General features: G+C 38.5%; 1 protein-coding gene across 5 annotated transcripts in view; it reads right to left on the reverse strand.

The window, feature by feature from the left end:
- ZMYND11 (zinc finger MYND-type containing 11) overlaps nt 1–20,860 on the reverse strand; it is a 105,486-nt gene that overhangs the window by 57,942 nt on the left and 26,684 nt on the right. For all 5 annotated transcript variants that reach the window (XM_039713841.1, XM_039713818.1, XM_039713850.1 and 2 more), the window contains exon 2: nt 3,255–3,389. In XM_039713841.1, coding sequence (XP_039569775.1) covers nt 3,255–3,370 — 116 coding nt within the window. In that variant the 5' untranslated portion in view covers nt 3,371–3,389. The remainder of the gene's footprint in view (nt 1–3,254; nt 3,390–20,860) is intronic.

Consider the following 20,860-nt stretch of genomic DNA (forward strand, 5'->3'; position numbering starts at 1 on the left):
TCTTTACAAAACAGACACCTTTCTTATGTTTCTTATTACTTCTCTGCAAGCAATGACTTTTCTAAAAAAAATTGCCTGAAGTTCAAAAAGCTTACTAATTAATTTCTTAAAGGCTCTAACTTGCATATTCAAATCTTCCAAGTGACTCTTCCCTTGATGTAAGACAGTTTTCAATCACTTCTAATCACACATTTTTCTGTTCTTGCCTTTCCCCCTCATCAATTTAAAAAGCAAAGCATACTTGATCTCGTCTACTCTTAATTAAAGGGCCTCTTTCCTTATAGGTTTTTCCTGATAATATCAGAAGTACCTTCTAGTGCTCTAGGCTCCTCCTACACTATCCTCCTACTCTTATGTTCTCTACAGAAAATGCGTGCCTAGTTCTGTAGATTTTTCTTGTCTACTCTCCATTGACAGTACCTTCTGGAAGTCTTCTTTTACCCAAGTAATCTTCTATCAATTATACTTAAAGTGTACAGGTAACAATTTGCATACTTGCATGCATTATATAAATTTGTTTGGTTTGCATATTGAGTTGAAACAGTTCATAATCTACAAACAATGAATCCTCTTCTTATATTATGAACATTTTCTCCCAGGTCATTAAAAGTAAATGTTCCTTGAGATGTACATTGTCTTCTACTCAGAAGACTAAGAAAAGTAAGAATTAAATTAAATAAACAAGAATATATAAAGAAGAAGGAGACAACCATGCAGAATGCACATTAGGAGAAAAGCCAACAAATAGATTTGCTTAAAGTAACAAACCATCCAATGAAGAAAGCAACAGTTCTTCATAGCAATTTGCTATAAAGGTGTTCAGACTAACAGGTCACAAAATACACAGGACAGCTTGTCTCTAGCAGCAAATGAATGCCTAAACCAGGAGAAAAGAAAATCCATTCAAAAACCAAATCATGAATCATCTTTTTAACGTGTGAAGTTATCTGAAAGTACCCATTTGTCATCCACTATATGACACATAGAAAGACTGTTACTTACCTTAAACATGGATTTATATTAAAAAAAATATTCTCTTGCTGTTATGTGTTCTTACTCAGAATATGACATGCTTCCATAATGTCACTGTCATTATTATTTTCTGCCAATCCCAAGAGGTATTAACACTTCTAAAAAATGTTACCAGTACAAATAGTAAAACCTTCCTTATAGCTCCAACTATGTACACATTCTCATAATTTTCCATTTTGACCAGTGGTTTTAAACATTCTTAGTATTTGTATGTTTGCCTATATGCCCAGACACTGATGGATCTTTTAAGGAATTACAGTTGACCTGGCCAAATGATTTTGAGCCTGGAAGAATATATTAGCTACTCAGTTTTCATCAGAAGAGATATTCTGATGCCATGGTAATTTTGGAACTTTATTTTGAATATTATGTATTATGCATACTCATTTACCATGTCATCTGTGTTTCTTCATCAACCACTGATACCATACTGCAATTCAAAGGTCTTTATCAATTCCTTGTCAAAAGTTATCTCCTTAGGAGTGTCACATAATAGAAACTAGATCAGTGTTCATCACTCTTGTCACTTGATGTGCATGGGGAGAATTTACAATGCCCAAGCACTTTTTAAATTACTCTTCACTGCTAACACCTTGTTCATCTTTCTCTAAGTACTAAGGCTTCTTGCATTTCTGTTTAGTCACTTATTTTTCTTCTGATTTGAAATGAGTCATACAATCTGGACCTAGACTTTTTAAAAAAATCAAACTACCCATCAGTTTCCAAGAGCAGTACTTCTTTTTCTAGCAGCTGATTATTTATTTTCTCAACCTTGTTTGTAATGATTTGTCTGACCTAACTTTACCCAGCTAAATGTTTTTCCCACTATCTTAAACTAGGCATCTCTCATAAGAGTGGGATGAATTCCCAGCTAGACATGCCTGTCTCCCTTTATTACATCTAAAAAGAGCAAAAACAGCTAACAAACTCAGCTAATATGTAGCCTAGAGCAAGTAATTTGAAATGTTAAAATGGAAAGTATACAGCATTAGTTTACCCACTCGTCTCCTTGGAGACATCATGAAAAAACATATATGCTTTAATGCATTCTAGAATTCCACTATGACCTCAAAAGTGAAATTCCCTAAAATTCAATCTCCTTCCAATCCCTCTTGGAATTCCCTATCTCTGGAAAGGTGCTTTTGAGTTTGATGGTCCATTTTTCTTCTTGTAGAAGCCAGGTACACATTAATTCACTTGGGACATCATCTTTCTTTCTGTGCTTCACAGCTCATTATGTTTGGAGAACCTGAACTGCTACACTTCTTCCACTTATGAAGCCAGTTTTGCTTGTTACTTCCACCCCAGAACTTCCAAAACTCTGTCAGTGGACCCTTGTCATGGGCCATGTTTTAATAATTTGAATTTCTTTAGTCACCTGCATTGTTTATAACTCTCCTTGTTAGTGGTCTCTGCCTTCATTATCAGTTCACGTTGGTTCTGGCAACTGAAGAGTTGCCAACTGGTTACTTTAGTTCTTTTAAATTATTCATATTGATTACTTTGACAAATGTGACGTACATGTCAGCCTGGAAGTGCAGACAAAGCACAGAGAGGGACAAAGCCCTCTGTTTTATTACAGTGGCTACAAGTAATATTGTACACCTTTCTACACAGTGCAAGCTCCACAGAACAAAGAATACATATTTCTTTGTGTATCCAGCACCTAATGCACCTTCATGACTATTTTGACAGTATTAATCAATAATCATCTCATGTCTTCTTTAATAGCATCTTATGCACATCTCAGCAAATATGGCTTCTTATTTATTTGAGCAACCTAACAGTTCAGATTTCTCTTTGCCTTCTGGAAAAGTCCTACACCAATCTCTCACATTTTCTTAAAGAAATAGACTATTTACAGATTTTATTGCCCTTTTCTCCTTAACTGTTATATCTGTTTCTTGCATTTTGAATAAGCTATCAACTCCAAAATGCTAAATTCAATTAAAGTACTAGAAATGTTACATATTTCCTAAAGATGCTTATGCAAAACAAATACAGGGTAAGATCTCAATTCAATGAATTAAACCTCACCTCTGGATCTTCAGGTGCTCAGTTTGATAATTTGATTTTTTATATATAATTAATTAATCAGTAACATAGAACTGCATGTAACTGTTTCACAGTCTCTCACTATGTTTACTATCTCTGTCCCCAAGGGCTTTTAATAGCATCAACCATCCCCCTCACCAAGACTTTTTTGGGAGCAGCTCACTTACTTTGTAATACGGTCAATGTTAGCAATTTGCTTCTGGTTCCGGATAATTTCTATTGCTGCCCAAAGGTGCTGGATAGCCTTTGTGTCTGCCTGTCGTCTCTTCGTTAGGCGTGCCATGACCTGTTCACCTGGTCAGCTGCAGCCAAGAAATAAATAAAAAAAAAAAAATCGCCAAAAGTTAACCAAGAATTATAAAATAAATTACATGAAATATGATTACGAGGAAAAATGCATTGTTGCATAGGTATTCAATTTGTATATAATAACATGTTTTCAAGTGCTTAATGAGCAGTACAAAGCGAAAAAAAATAGTTTACAAGAATGCCTTTCCCATCACATAATCAAAACAGAAGACAAAGGGCAAGGAGTAAAATATATTAAATCAATACCAAATTTAGTTCATATCTCAGCTCCCTATATTTGGTACAAATGCAAAACTACCCCAGTCTGAAGCTGCCACAGCCTCCTGCAGTGCCTGAAGCCCTTAAAAAGGGTGAGTGGTACTTGACTACATACACAGCATAAGCACAAATTCTGACACAGAGAAAAAGCTGGACCCACAGTTTAACATCAAAGACAGTCCCTGGAGTATTACCTTCATGTTCTTATCATTTACAGCTATTTCAAAAAAGTCTATTCTGTGAGGAGAAACCAGAACTATATTTTCATGGATGATAAGTCTTTAAAAAAATATTTTGGAGCAGTTCCATTTTCTCTAACATGCTAAAACCCAACAGGGCCAAAGTGCTTCTGATGGCATTTGCCCATCTAACCAACCCTGAACAGGAACATAATGAGCATCTGGCTTTGTTTACAAATTTTCCAAAAGCTGGAGGCAATGAGTACAGATAAGCCATAAATCGCCTACAGCTCCACTACAGGCACAGAATCCCTTTTTAAAAGCTTAACGATGCATTTTGATCACTAAATAACTTTCTTCCATTGCCACCACTTTCTCAATGAAAAAATGACTGATTTATGAGTGCTACCAAGGTCTATAATTTATTTTAGAACTCTGTCCTCGGAATGAACCCTGTGGTATGCACACAGATATTTGTAGCTAGCAGAATATTAACTTCAGTAACCCAAAATAATATAAAAAATGCAAAAACATTTCACCATCTGTGCAATGTTAAAGATGGGAATTTAAGTACTAAAAGTGTCCCTGCTCTCAAATACAGAAAAATGAAATAGATTTGAGTATTCCATCAGTTGCAGCAATGTAATTTTCAAGTCTATGGGACCTACAGGTACTTATCAAAGAGGGCTCTCAAGTTTTAGATCTGATATAAGCTCGGCAGCACTCACTAACTTTACAGATGCAATGACATGAATGGCAACATTCCATTATTAAGGATAAGAAATTATTTAAAAGCATTATACTTTATGCTATGTAGCCCATTTAAAGAAATAAAAAAGGAAAAAAAAAAGATGATGTGAAGAGGTATGTACACGGCCAGGTCCATGAGGCATTCCTGGCTGCAGGAGATATCAGGGAAGGGCAGAGCAGAGCAGCACATGAGAAGATGTGGTGTGGTCACACATCGATCCCACATTTCAGCTTTAGAAATCTCCTCCCTCTGGGGTTTAAAGGAAGGGCAACTAGAGGGATCTCCCAGCAAAAAAAGGCCACGAATACAGTTTTGAAGGAAGGATAAGAGGGAATGTGACAGACACACAGCTAAGAGTGACAGCAGTAGATAGCATCGCCTGACAACGATTCAGAGAAAGAAAGTCTCTATTGGGAACAGCAGGAAAAGATACTTCATCCCTGTAAGCTCCTCTGCATTCATTTCACAGAACATTAGGCCATTGCAAGTTAAAAAAAAAAAACCCTGCTAATTTGCTAGAGAAACATATAACTATTTATAGAATTTAATTTTTAAGAGAAATCGAGTAAAGCACAAAATAATTTAGATCTTAACACAAAACGCGACAATCTTTACAGATTGTTTTAGCACAAAACTTCTTTCCTAACACAGACATGACTGAAAGATCATTCTTCTCATGCCAGCTCTCCACAAACCCTCTGTACAAAAGCTGTCAGACTATGATAAGGCAGCCAGCAAGCTGGACATGGGGTCTCTTGCACAGCATCACATCCCCATGCGAGGAGCAAGCATTTGTCCTTCTTGACCCCTATAGCAGCGTGAAACAACAGAGCAGTTCTCAGTTTATTTAGCAATCCCAACTCCTTTAAAAATAGTCCCTATTTCTGGCAGCCCAGCATATGGCTGCCGTGCCAGCGTCACACCCGGCGCAGGGGACAGCGGGGTTTTCTCTCACAGCCCCGTGACGCCTGTGCCCAAGGGCACAGCACAGGGCAGGGTCCTGGGGAAGCCACCTGCCACCTCTGCCTGGTGCCATGGCATTGCTGTGCAGCCAGAGGGAAGGCTGGCCTTTGGGAATTAGGAATTCCCACTTCTCCAGAGTGGGAGAAGAAGCCCATGCTGGAAGCAGGGAGAGGGAGAGTGAAGGGCACTGTAGCCACGAGCTCCTGAAGCCCTGTAGCTGCAGAGTGGCAATCACTGCTCCCTTTGGAATGGGCTTTCAGAACAAATCTCCAACCAGCCCCTTGCCCCATCCTTATGGTGCTGTGTTGGCCTGAAGCACTCCCAGGCCATGCCCTGACTGCCCTCAGGACAGGCATGCACCTCCCATCCCTGCATCCTGCAGGGATGTCACATCACTTGGCCCCAAAACACACATTACCCCCCAAAACACAACCCATATGGGTACCCCCTGATGGCTCCCTGCTGGCTGGCCCCTGCTCCCACTGCTGCACACACGGGCACAGCCATGGCTCTTCCCCTCTGTTTGTCTGGAAATAACAGCATAGGGACATACATGGGACACAGCAATCACATCTGTTGTATTTCCTTTTTTAAAATTCAAGATACAATAATTTTAGCAGGTGTTCTGCCTTCAAAGAATATCTTTCACATTCGTAACTTTGGTTTACTATTTAAGGGCACTTTCGTTAAACTCAGGAGTGACACTCTACTACTGAAATAGCAGCTCTTACACACCATAGTGCCAAAAATACAAAAATAGGGTTTTTTTTTCCAAAAGCCCAGACTACTTTAGTTTTATTTTAATCTTTTAATTCCATGGTGTAGGAAAAAATATAGTCTTTTTACATTACAGAAAAAGTTTAAGATTGTGGCATATTTCTTGCTGTTCACTGCAGTCACTCTACCTCTACAGTAAAACTAACCACAACAGTCTACTCCCTGCACTCCTGCAAAAATATAAGCAGTTTTTTATATTATTACAATATTTTAAAGGAAACTTGTATCCAACTGTTAATAATTCATACAATGCCTTTGTGTGCTACTTCCAAGCAACAGAAAATCCTCCCAGCATCTCCACAGGAGCAGCCGATTCATGCAAATAGTAGTTTACATTTTAACAGGAGACAGGTTAGAGTGTTAAATCTGTATTTATCACTCCTGATTATTTGCTCATGTGTGGGTTCACACACACACACAGAGGATAGAGCAAGCATAAACATGCAGTGCGTGTGAGTATGTGCAAAAATCTATGGCTCAGAGAGGTTAAGTATCAAAAGAGGCTGATTCACCCATGCAGTCTTTTAAAGAAGTTTGAAGTCCAGAGATTCTTTAAAACCACAATAATGGATTGTACATTTACAGATAAATGCTTGAAAATGCTACTCATTCTCCTCTTTTGTTATAGCATTCATTTAAAAATCCTGGAAAGAAAATCTGAAAGCTTGAATGTTTATTCAATTCCTTTGTCTGATTTGCTGGGCACTATGCTCATTTAGCTGTCCATACAGAATTGTTTGCTTCATGCCACTTCTGTCATGCTTTGTTAGCAAGTTTATGGTAGGATACAGCTTCTGAGAGAAAGGTTGACAAACACAGATGACTGAAAATCTAGGAATTTATGTCAGCAGGATCTGTCTTAGGTTTTGTAGGCATCCATGAGACCTGCAGAATATAAGAAATATCCTCCTAACAGAGAAAGTTTTGTGTGGCTGATGCACCAGCTCACACATTTCCATCACACTCTCACTCACACAGGGCCCAAAGCAAACTATTTATGTTCTCAATTTTCAACTCTCTAACTTTTCCTCATGCACTCTGCTTATGGTTTCACTGTATTTTGTATTTTGAATCCCTCTTTAATGTCCTAAACACATTTTGAAAAGTATACCACTTTACTGTGTGCAGCTTTCCTCAAGAGCCAAATGCTACCCACACTTCTCACAGGCAGGATCAACAACCTGTGCTTTATCTCGTGAACACAGGAGATAACACACACAGCAGGGCTTATCTTCCCCAGGTCCCCAGCGCAGCCTCACTGCGCGTGGCAGCGGTGGCACCGCAGTGGCAAGGCAGACACTGTCACAACAACAAGGCCACCAGTCATCAGCACACACTTGGCTGAACCAAACGCTGTGCAGCTGTCTGCTGCAGCAGTGCTGGATATGGAAATCTGAACTGCAAGTCAAAATAAACAAAAATCACCTTGCAGCACGTCAAGGAATTCAGCCCAAGGAACCTCCTGACCTGCTGCTTGCATCCAATTTAGCAGATACTATCAAGTACTCAGTTTAGCTAGAAACTCTCCCTGCACACAGAAAAAAACTCAAAGGTAGTCAAATCCTGCCCGTGGTTTACCTAGAAACTCTCCCTGCACACAGAAAAAACTCAAAGGTAGTCAAATCCTGCCACGTGGTAGCTGTTAAACACCACTGTCCAAGCAAAGTAGGATGCTTCTGAAAACTTCACCAGGAATGTGGACCTTGCACTGAAGCAGACGGCGTTGCAGCTGGGTGCTGCTGCTCTGGTGGGAGCTGCTAATTAAGAGCTGACAAGTATTAGCTTGTTAAACCTTGTGTTTGTACTTCACTCTGTGTGAGGCTACCTGTGGTGCTCAGCCCTTCTAGTGCAAAGTCAAACAGGTTAAACTCCATCCCTGCTATCAGCCACCACTTCTGGGACTTCGTGTGCACTTAATTGCAATGGAAAGAAGGTTTAAGGAGTCGATCCTTGCCACTGCTCAGCTACTGGTTTGCTGCCTTTTGGCCTCATAGCCCTGTGAGGGGCTATTGCTGTGGTTTCTTCCACAATGCACAGTGAAAGATTTTAGGCTCAAAAGCAGGAAGAAGCTAGGCTCAGTGCTAGTTTTTGTGGCTTTCATGCTGAGTTTGAGTGGTTTGGGAACTTAAACACAGGCTCAATTTCATATTTATGAGTACTTTATAATATGGGGTCTAGTGTTTCTTAAAGTGTAACTCTTTATAGTAGGTATAAAACTGTATATATGAGCAGTACAAAGAGTTCCAAATGTCTAGCTTTATTCTTGTACTAAATAGGAGTCTACCATTAAAATACAGATTTGCAAATTGATGCAGAGTTTAGGTCCCTGGACTTCATACAAATCTCCATTACACTGTGAACTTCTGCAAGCTTAAAATTTAGTTTACAATTTAAACTGCTGTTAAATCATATCCTTCATCACCGCTGTAGTGGGAGTGTGAACTCTTAGTCTTCCCCTCCTACAGCAATTGTGATTAAAAGTGGCAATTATTCTATTTTTACATAGGAAAGGTACAGGTGAAAATGTCTTGACTGAGCAGCAACATAGGTCGTGCACAGGGCAAAACCAAGAGATTGTTTAGTTTCATGTCTGTCTTCCATAGCTGGTGATCCAAAAATATGGGGAGAAGCAGCTAGGGTGAGGACAAAGCTTTTGGTAGGTGAAAATCCCTATTTTGCTTACCATTTATTTATCTTCATGAGTGTGCAAGATTATAGGCACAACCAAAGATTTGCTGGGCACCTGGTAGCAGGACACTCTATTTTGTAAGACTGAGGGTTATCAGAAATAAAGATTTTGCATACAAAGTAATTTTCAAATGTTGAGGATTAAGCAAGTGGTTTGGTATATTAGATATTTATTTTGGACTTAATCTCAATCCACTAAAATCAACAAATGCCTTTCTGCTGACTTTCCAGGGTTGTGGAGTAAACTTTCAATTGCTGTCTGATTGCCACATCCTCACAATGAAAAAATCAGGGATGTGTTGAGTGATGTTAGTGAAACTGAAAGATGTAACAAAGGCGTGTGACAGAAATAGGCAAAATTTCTTTGTTAATGAAACTAAACTCAGTAAATTAGAGTATAAATTAATAAAAGTTACTGGATTCTTTGGGGTTTTTTGGTTTTGTTTCTTGGTTGGTTTTTGTTTTTGTTTTTTTTTAATTAGGAGAGCAGTTCAGGCTGTAATGCTATCATTTTGGAAGTTATTAAAACACAGATTTTTGCATGTTGAATGCATGTCGTTCCTAATGAAAATCTTTTTATTTCACTGTTAGCTTAAGGTCTACACAGTCTATTCAAAAGAGGAAAGTTTATTAGCATAATTATCCTAAATATTTCCCATGCGCAAGTACAATATCCCTGCTGATCTGTGCAGTTCCACCTTTTGCATTTCCCAACTGCAAGATTTCTAACCTTGATGTCATGCAACTTTTTGAGTAAGGTTTTGCATAGCCCCCTGAAGTGCAGTACAGACACAAACAGGACTGCATGAATATAAAACTGTAATGTTTTGCTTCATTCTCCCTACAATTAATTTAATTTTTTCCCCAACTCCTGTACACAGAATACATGAAAGCTTTTGCTTTTACCTTGTGCCATTTCAAGATGGCAGTGAGCCACCGTAGAAATCTGAGCCAAGGACATTACAGAATTAAAGGTCCCAAGAATACTTTTACTATACATATGTGCAAGGTCTATTTTAATCCCTGATACTGCATTTATTTCATTGGTATTGTATTCCATTCATAATGATTAAGTAAGTGTCCTTCACTGGGGCTAAGGCACACAGCAGCTGAATGTTAAGCTCAGACATTTTGAATCATCAGTATACAAATGGTAGAAGTCTTTATTTTTCTTTTGAAGCCAAACTTGGACTTTCCTGTTTAATTAACTCTGTTAGAGAGAACTTGACACAAATGTTGAGGTGCCATCCCAAAAGACAATTTCTAAAAGTGTAAGTGCAAACAGACTATAACAAAATCTGATATGAAGCATCAACACAAGATGCTGAGAAAGACTGAATAATAGCCATAGACTCCAAACAAAGGCTGTCCAAGGGGTCTGGTAGGCTATCAAGTACAAATATATGTACAGGACTAAAATGCATTCTGCTGCCTCTCCAGCCAATCCCAGTCTGGAATTTCAGAGACAACAGCAAATGCCAACCTAATATTTGAAAGAAACTATCCTTTGTTCCTGTCTGGCAGAAATCACTGAATAAAACTTTATCTAGTAATGCAAGTTTGGAAAAAAGAAAAGCATAGCTGCCAAAGAAAGTAATGTAGTTGAAAGAGCTGAAAGCAAAAAGTCAAAGCTGGAACCAGCAATGTAGCTACACCAGCTTCTTACAAATTACTTTTTTGGTGATGGTCATCATGTTTTACTTTTGGTTTTGTGCCTAGGTAAGCTGAAGCTCATAATATATTTTTTGCTTTGGATCTGTGTTAAGAGAAGGTTCTACATTGATCTTGTAAAACAAGCAGTATTTTCCTTAATATTTCAACTTTTAATTGGTATTCAGTGCATAGAGAGTTAGTTTTTATAGCCAGTAAGAAAATTAACAGTTACATAGGAACATCAAGAACCACAAAAGTTTCTGGTTTGCTGAGAAAATAATGTTTCAAAGCAGTTCTGGGGAGGTTTAGACTGGACATTAGGAGGCACTTCTTTACCTGCAGGGTGGTCAAACACTGGAACAGGCTTTCTAGAGAGGTGCCTCAAGACCCAAGCATCCAAGTGTTTAAGAGGCATTTGGCATTTTCCCTTAATAATATTCTTTAATTTTTGGTGAGTCCTGAAGTGGTTAGGCAGTTGGACTGAATGATTACTGTAGGACTCTTACAACAAAATATTATTTTCTTTTCTATTCTACTCCTGTTTTACGACCACTGAAAATGCATACACTGTTAATGCATTTATCAAACTTCTGAACTTCTAAAAAAAGCAATTTTATTTTGGCTTGGTTAATGAAATTAAGTTATGCTAAATGCTTTCCACAATGAAGCTTGCACTAGTGTAAGTTGTTTTAAAAACACAGTTCTTGCAAAATGACGCAAGTTTCTCATGAAGATAAACTTCAGCTTCCATAGTAACAAAACCTCTTATTTTCAGGATGATGATGTACTAGACTAATATTAAATAGACTTTAAGCTGTTCATCTCTGAAGACTACTCATCTTGGGGCAAAAAAGCTTCTGTACAAAAGATGGTCAAACACAAGTAATTTCAACATCACTAAATAATACATGGCTCATACAAGGTGTAAAAGGATCATCCTACACATTTTTTGTCCTCTACAACAAAAATCATTTATTATGAGGTCTAATCAGATTTGTTTGTTTGTTTGGGGAGTTATCAAAAATAATGCTTGCACCCAAGCAGCTGTCAGCAGCACTCTGGGCTCCCCTGTACAAATGCACAGGCACATGGACACAAGCAAGCCACACACACCTGCCTTGAGGAGAGGGGCTTCAACTAACATGTTTTACCTTCCATTTGCCACAGACTAAGAGCATGAAGAGAGTCAGTTACAGAAGATTAAATGACACGTGGAGATAGGATCATGTTCTGAACCCACACTGCACATTAACATGGGCTTTCTGTGGTTTAACTCCACCCACTACCAAATCCCGTATTTTCCAAAGCAGCCTGAAGCTAAACCACTGAAAGACGCTCAAGCAGAATCCATGGAAGGAGTTAACTCCTAATGAGCAGTCTGGGCTATTTCCCCATGTAGACAAGCCCTTAGTAAATAGATGCTTCCTGTCCTCTCACTTGGCTGTAGTGAGCAGAGATGATTAATGCAGCTATGCATCCTGACAGGCTCCAATGCTCACTTGGTCGTAAAACGGGAAAAATCATGGCCAAAGAAGGCTGATGGTGAGGGCTGGAATTTCAGTCTGGATGATAAATAGATGCCACTTTGATTCTGCAACTCCCCCTAATAAAAAATGATAGGTGGAAGACATCTTAGAAAATGCTAAGAAATATAAATGAGAAGAGTAGCTCCTTCTCTGAAAGCAAGCTTTTGATCATCATCTTCCTTTCTGCTCTGAAAGCTAAGGAGCTTGGTTGTTTTGTAAGCCTCAACTGAACTGATGCAGTAAATTTCTCTGTCGGTAAGTAAGGTATAATAAATAAGCTATGATGACATAAATAAATAAATGATTTTTCATGGTATATTAGCAGGGAATGTAATTCTGCATAGGATCAGTTTCATACTAAACAATGAGAAAGAGAGATACATTTTTCAGGTCAAAGAATAATGAATGTATGGAAAAGTATAAATCATGATAAAGATAAATTCATCGCAGATTATGTAAGCTGCATAACACAGAGCTGATGTTGACTTTTTTCCAATTTAATGTGAGATTCCAATTTGCTGGGCTTTTTTTTCTCTTTCTCTGAACTACACACAACTGACACTATTTTTAAAGTACAAATTGTGATTCTGGTGGTAGCAACAGGACCTAAACCTTAGATGTTTGTAACAACAATTCCTCTACCAGGCTGCATTTTTATTGACAAAAGGCAGCTGAATCAATTTTTGTTGCTCCTTAACAAAAACAAAGTCTGCCTGAACTTGTTTCTTTCAAAGCTCTTTTTGGCCTCTCCCTCTCTATAAATAAAAGCACAGCTACAGAACTTCTAAAACTGCTCAGATACTGAATTATTTTAAAAGTGAGCGTGTTATGCAGGCATGACCACTTTTCTCCAGCAATCAGGCCACGAGCAACATTAGCTCAGAGGAGACTTTCTCTTGTCAACAGTCATCTCCAGGAAAGCTGGTACTATACAAAGAAAACAAGCACAATTCTGAACCAACTAAGGTTTCCAAACTAAAGCTCCTTCAAGGCCAATATGCCTGGGCTTACCCTTGGAAACTTTCAGAAATACACTCAGAACTTAGAGCGTTAAAACACATTGATCTGTAATGCAGGTAAGATGAGCCTAAGAAAAACACTGCCAAAGCTTACATGCTTCTACAACATTAATCAAAAGAAACTTTCAGGCAGGGAGAAGATCAAATTGTAAAATCTGAGCTTTAGATTCTGCTTCTGAAATTCAAGGTGAATTTCAGAAATAATGGACCTGAAAGCTTCAGTCAAGGCTCTCCCAGCTGTGGAACATTTCATCAAGAGAAAGAACAATGCATTGTGGAAATGGAAGCCTTTGCCCTAGTGCTCATCTTCCTTAGCTTTCTCTTCTATGTTTTTTAGAGAATGTATTTCCTAGGTTGGGCACAGACATCTGGATTAAAAGTACAATCTGAAGTATATTAGGAGCATATGTTCTCTCTTCGTAGGCAGTACCCAAACTCACTAATTACAAGCATTCCTACACAGCTTTCCTCTCATCCTGCCCCAAACCAACTCCATCATCACTTCCTAGTGAAGCCTAATCCCTATCCATCTCTAAGGTCTATTCCTATATTTTTTATACCTCAAAAGCAGGTAATTTATTAAGTTTGCACTTTCTTACTTCAGACTGCCCTCAGCTCTCCCCCCAAAACGTTCATGTCTGGACAAGGACAAAGCTTGCCTAGAGGACAATTTACAGACGTGAGAACAGCAGTTTTCATGAAAACCAATGTACAGTGAAAAACAACTGCATTCATAACTAAACAAATCCTCAAGTGGAAAACAGCTGAGTATAATCATGATCCTTTTCTTTTTATCTTTGCTGCAAAAGTTAACAAATGGAAAAAATGAAGAAAATAATTTTCAAAACCATAAACTTTATAGAAAGAAACCTTAAAAGTTAAAACATTACTCAAACAAAGATCTTCCAAAGATCAGAGCAGATGATGGATGTGCCATTACTTCAGATAACATCAGTTTCTCAGCAAACCTGGTAATAGCTGATATCAGGAAAACCTCATCCTACCATTTCAGGTCAGTATGTTCTTCCTATATGCTCTTTAAAAGCCGGAGGGAGTAATATACCACTTAACTTTACAACCAGCTCTTGGTGTGGCTCATTGGGTGGCAGAGGTTGGGAAATGGGTTTCTGTGGCACAGAGTTTTTCCCAACATTGTAATCTGGGACTGCACTCTCAAATTTGTTGAGCCATTTCAAAGACCTTGGTGGGAGTTCTAGTATGATCTCTTTTCTATATATTTTCTATCACCTATAACTTTCAGATGCTTCCAACTCCTGTTTCTCATCTTCTCTTACCTGAAGCCATTATTTTTTAATGCAGAGAATTCCCGAGGCTTCTCGAGGACCAGTTGTGAGTGAACAGAATTACACATTTTTTTCCTGAAAATCCATTTCAAATCAGCCTGATTCTTGCATGTTATATCTGTTCTGTACCACTTCTTTGGTAAAATTAATACTTTGACCAGTGCTATTATATTCATGTGCCTGGCCATGGCATGTGCTGGAGGAGCTACAAAGAGCCCTGTGCTGCTCTGGGACTTCAGCACTTCCCACTTCCAGAATGATGTTGTGTGTCTCCTCTGGTGGGTGCATCTGAAACCTATTTCTTCAAGCACTGGTGATGGTGATGTCAATGACATAGAGCAGGTCACAAAGGCCCTTTGGGGAGGACATTACATCCTGAACTCTCGAGAGCTCTTCCTGCTCTATCATTATCTAGGGCTGAGGTTTATTAAAGGCAACAGGACCATACTGTTCTATTCTCAGCCATTTCCTTTGGACACCGAAACATGGGATTAATAATTTTATCAGCAAAACTAGGACTTCATTTTTCAGATTATTTCAGTTTTCACTACTGCCACAACATTTGGCTGGAGTTTTATTTTACTCCTATAACCTGAATGCAGATGAATGATAGTGAGCTCTGTCACTGAGACTTAGCCCTACAGGGTGGGGGGAATTCCTAGATGTGCAGGACGTAAACTGAATAGTGTGCCATCTCTGTGGCTACCAAGAGAAGTAAAAGCACAGAAAAATTAACTAATCCTACAGTCAGCTTGTCCTAAATTTCAGAAAATGTCATTCATGAAATACAGCCTCCTGTTGTGATTTCTACAAAAATCTTTTCTGCGTAATGCAAAGAAAATGAACTGCAAGAACATCATAACATTATGGCATTATCACAAAGGCCAAACCTATTTGTTTGGAACTTGGAACAACTTGGAATTTGGATTTACAATACAGCATTCTGCAAGAAAAAAAATACTGGAGTTCTGGCAATCTTTCCAATCAATATCTTAATTAATCATGTGAGGTTCTTTCAACTCAGGCAGAAGACCTGGAGTCCACTGTGCTGTTGAAGCACCTGCCTGGAATGACTCCAGTTGTGATGCCTAATGTTGAATGAGGCATTTAACTTGGGGCTACTTCACCAAGCACTAGAAACCACCTGAAACACAGTCTAACACTTCATCATCCTCTTAAGCTGCTCCCTGTCCTACAGGACTGAATGCAAAGTGGAAACAGAGAGGGTAATTTGCTCCTGACAGGGTTTTTGAAGCTGGATTACCAGATTGATTTCAGACAGCTACTCCTTAGGAAAGTGGTTATTTTCTCACAGGGGTGTAGCTTTTCTTCTCGTGTAAGTCAAATCCATTAATGAAGAACACCAAGTCTAAATCTGGGAGGACTTCCTAATAGCAGTGATTTCCTTACAGGCTTATATGGCTCCTTCTCTTTGATACACTTACATGCTAAAATTCCTTCTAAAATGGTTTCTGGAATGTGCTCAGCCCCTATTTCTCACTTGTCCATGCCTGCATCCTAGAGATTTAATTTAATTTTTCATTTTGCTCTTTTGAGTATGACAAGACATAAAGCAAGATTATGAGAGCTTCTTTTACATTGAGGAGCAAGTTTTCTTTGTTTCAGTCAGACTGAGGCCCCAGTGGGTGACCAAAAAGTGACCAATGCCTTATTCTACACTAGACCATGAAATCCAAGAAGTTTTTCACTGTTTTCACCTTCATTAATAGAAATAGAATGTGTTCATCCAAGTGATGACATGCTGAAGGAAAACCTACAGGATACTGAACTGGCCATTTTAAACTGAAGAAAAGACAAAAAAGGTATTGTTTTTAAATGCTTCACATCTGTTCTCCCAGTGCTGAGAGATTCTGACTTTTATCACCTTTTTTCTGTTGCAAATAGTCTGTTATTTATTTTTAGACATGAGAGATTTCCTACTGAAATCAGCTGCAGGTTTACATTGTTTGCTGAGTTCCAACAGCAGAAAAAAAAACTTTTGAGGAGACTTTTCAGATATTGTTTGTTGGAGACTGCTGCCACCACAGTGGTCAAACTAATTTAAAGCACTACTCTAAGCCAACTGCAAGAAATTTTACTGTCCAGTCTAGCAGCATGTTTGTTAAACCAGAGACTGTCCTGTCTTCATTCATGCTCTTATTGCAGCCTGCGAGCCACAATGGTTTTGGTGTGCTAAAGAAGACACTGACATTCATGTCAGTCTCTGGATTGCAGCTTCTGAGTTTATGACAGATGGGAAACCAACAGAGGAGTTAAAATCCTGTGAATCCACGCACAGCTTATAGCCAGTAGCCATCTGGCTGGGGATCTATATAATACCACAAGAGGATGACAAAAAAAAAAAAAAAAAAAAAAGAAAAAAGAAAAAAGGCAGTTTCATTTGCATTTCCATTTGTCATCCCCTTCTTTGTCCTACCTGGTTGGAATACTCTATGATACTTATCACAAACAATCTTTCAGCTATTTCATACAGGTTAAACAACTACAGTATTTTTCTACTAGCACTTTCCACACAGAAAAATAAACTCAGTGTTAGGCTAAAAGTCCAACACATGACAGTATATAAGGTTTTCTATGGTAACAGACAAATAGGCAGCATTTAAGTGAAGTGCAAGCATTTGAGGAAAGAACAGAGAAGGGAAAAGACCAAGCAACCCCATTCAGCAGGGCTTCCAGTTGCTCTAAAAGCAATTCCAGGCAGAAAAAGATGTAACACAGGGCCCCTAAAGTATAATTACTTGAGAAAAAAATGTGGCTAACAAAAGTTACCTAACCTGTTCAGAGAAGAAAGAAGCTCTTTACCCCTAAAATGTGCTGGAAAGGCTGAAAATCTGGTTTTCAATGCAAAAAAAAAGTAAAAGCTTTAGTAAAAACCCCATTTGCACAGCAGTGTGTTCAGCTGGCTTGAGACAGGAAACATGCAAACCTTCCTTACAGACAAAAACCCTTTTTTGTCTCAACCTGCTGAAATGTTTAGCTAGGCACTTTCAGCCCCTGCATGTTTGTTGGTGTTTTAGCTTTCTCAAAAGAGCAGATTTCTGATGCAAAGAAAGAGGAGAAGCACTACACCAAGAATTCTTTTCCCTGTGAGCTGTGTTGCAAAAATGAGAGTGTATTAAGCAACTCGAGAACAGGAAATAACACTGACAAACAAAACTGATATTCTTTCCATAATGTGGTCACTCAGAGAAGGACATTTGAAATTTCATCTCCCCAAATCAAGAAATGTTTATTCTACTTTTGGCAAGGCTGCTGAATGCATGTGTGCTCCCTCCTCCGAGTCCAAGTGCTTTATGATCCTTTCAGTGAAGCAGATAGTTGCACTAGAGTAGAAATGAACTCTGAGCTGCACAGTTTGCTCATAAAGCTCCCTCCTTTGAAAAATGTTGTTTTATTGGTCCCCAGATGGTTTGTGGAAATACAGTGTTAGATATGTGGGAATGTAGCTGAGATCCCTGAGCTCACCTGGAGCATCTGGCACAGCAGGTGAGGGGTGCTGAGGCTCCAGCTCCAGCTCCTGCAGCTCTGTCCTTTTGTTAGCGCAGGCTCCGACGGGAGCGGCTGCAGGAACGGATTGAAGGCAGACGTCTATTCCTGAGCTAATCACTCCACGCTCCCTTCACACTTGACATGATCTACTCAAGGCTACAATTCATCTTGTTGTGAAGCAGGCATCACAAATAGGTCAGATGAATTAAGCCCTAAAATTAACCATTTCTCTCCAGGGAAGATAAAGTGAGATTAGGATGAGGAGTTCCTGTGGCTGGATTTAAATCACACACTGAGCTCAGGCTGCCTGCTTTAACCAGTGCCTGCACTTGCCTGGTATAAGGTCGTGCTTGCAACTGAATTTCTTACATCTCAGCTAAGGGCTCTAGCCAGCATATTATTGATTTTCTGCTACTTTGTCTTTTTTGGATGAAAAATTTCATCATTATTTTTTCATTTTCCATATGGACATCTTTGAATAACTGAAGATGTCTTACTTTCCCCATCTGCCTAAAGAAAAAAAAAGTGCAGTTGTGTTTTTCATTGAGAAAAGCTTAAATAATTGCAATTTTTCCTTAAAATACCCCAAACACAGACAGGGATATTTCCTTTATAACCCAAGTAGTATCATTGCAATTCTACTAAAAGGGCTGATTAATGACAATGGCTGATACATATTATAATTTTCAATGGGAATAACGTGTATTTTGAATTTTTTTTCTTGTCAGATTGAGTTTTTAATTAAGAAAAACTGCAGTGTAAGACATTTTCTAATTTTTCTTGTAAGATGTGTGATTTTAATAAATGTGGCTATCTATCCAGACAAAATGAAAATGCAAAAGCATAACTGCAGAATTTTCTTCAATGTTTTACAACAATGCTTTGTTCAAGTAGAAACTGCGCTAGAAAAGAAAATTAATATCCTTAGTTATTTCAGGAGGCTAACTTTCTCTGACTTTGACTCCTAGGTCACAAGGCTGTTTATTTCAGATCAGTGGTACCTTCATTTAAAGTAAAGTACAAATTTTTCATCTCTTTTTACAATGTTTTGGCCTTTGTCCACTATATCATATCACTACTGGAACCATCATCTCAGCCTCTTGTCTTTATCAGCATTCCATTAATCAAATTTATTTGCTTGGTCTGAGCTTGATTCCTACATGCATTTTCTGATTACCTCCAAACAGTTTAACAAGTTCAATAAAAAGAAGCTGCAAACATATAAGCAGTAAAAGATTTCCATACTGATGTCTTTGTCTTCAATAATTTAAAATAAACACCTTCCTTTATTCCTTCAATTTGACCTTGACTTTTATGGACTCCATGGAAAGTTATAAAATGGAATGTAAAATAAATTTTAAATGCTGAAAGCCAGATTTCCAGCTCTGTTCCCAGAGAAGCTGTATAGGGAACTACATCCCACAGGCCAGCGAGCCTGCTCACAGGCCATGCCCCAGCACCTTCCAGGGCCTCCCTTTGCAGAAGGCATCCAGGACTTCACACTTAGGAGTCATCTGACACTATAATTCAGGCATTCAGCCTCTTCCTTTGATTTATTAAGGGTTAATACAGTGTTCTTCTATCTGCTGAAACATGTTACTCTTAATTTTCTGACTAAGAGGAAACTGCGTCTAAACTAATTTCTGTAGGTTTTAGGACCTCACATAGGATTTAACTCTGTATATACTCCTCATATTGCACTTCAAACAAAATATTTTAACCAGCAGTTTTTATTTAGAGCAAACCACAGAAATAAAAAGCTAAAGCAAAAATCAGAGATAAAATATACTTCCATTTTTATGTCAAAAGAAATTGCCTACTTCATGCATCTAATTATCTTACTGCTGCTTATAAGAGATGGGGGTTTTCTGCGTGAACTATAACAACTGATTTTTACAAAAGATTTGCATTAATTTTCAAAGTATATGTGCAAAAGCCCTTCAAGTTCACTTCTATTTGATGTTGGCTCAGGCAATTTTGTTCCTTCACAGCATCCCATCCCCAGGATCTTTTGTTTCAGACCATGCTGGTGTCATTCAAGGCAGCAGCAGCACAGGGAAGCAGGGCACTGTTCTGTGCAAGCATTTGGTATGACATGATGACATACAGGAGACTGTATCCTACCCCTAACAACTGCTAGGAGCAATGCTTCAAACAAAATAGGCACTTCAAATAACCAGAATGAACTTTACTAATTGCAGAAAGCTTTGCAGGTGACAGATAGGAACGAGGCCTTTCCAGATGCTACAGGTAATGTGCTTACGTCTTAAATCATGGGATTTGATTACCCTTCTCTAGGCATGCTTTGCTGCCACTGTTATTAGACTTCATATCATCAAGCCCTTTTTGAAAATTGAACCACTACATTTAACTATATGACCTCCATGGTATTCTACAGGCTAAATGCCCCCTGTCCAAAGCATTATTTATACCTCATAAAATTACAAGTTACTAGTAAATATCTGATTTCTCGATTTTGTTTTATGAAGCTGAAAAAGAAGAAAGAAACACCACCTGACCATTTCACCCCTTATTTCATATTACTAGATATCTCAAAACTATTTCTTTTTACTATTTAATTTCCAAAACAAGCACAATACCCATCCATCCCACCCCATCACCTCACAGACAGGACCTGTCACTCCTCTTTATATTATTTATACTTCTATACTTTATAGGACTTTGAAAATTTTAAAATGCCTGTAAACATTAAGTCTTTATCTCTTCTTTGGTTTTTGGTCTCTCTCTTATGGTTACCAACTGCAACAAGATGACTTCCTGATACAATCCTTTAATCCAAACGCCTCTGGCAGGACCACAGAGGAATGAAAAGGAG

This window comes from Passer montanus, unplaced genomic scaffold (assembly GCF_014805655.1).
Source record: "Passer montanus isolate IOZ18808 unplaced genomic scaffold, ASM1480565v1 scaffold10, whole genome shotgun sequence".
NCBI classification, from domain to species: Eukaryota; Metazoa; Chordata; class Aves; order Passeriformes; family Passeridae; genus Passer; species Passer montanus.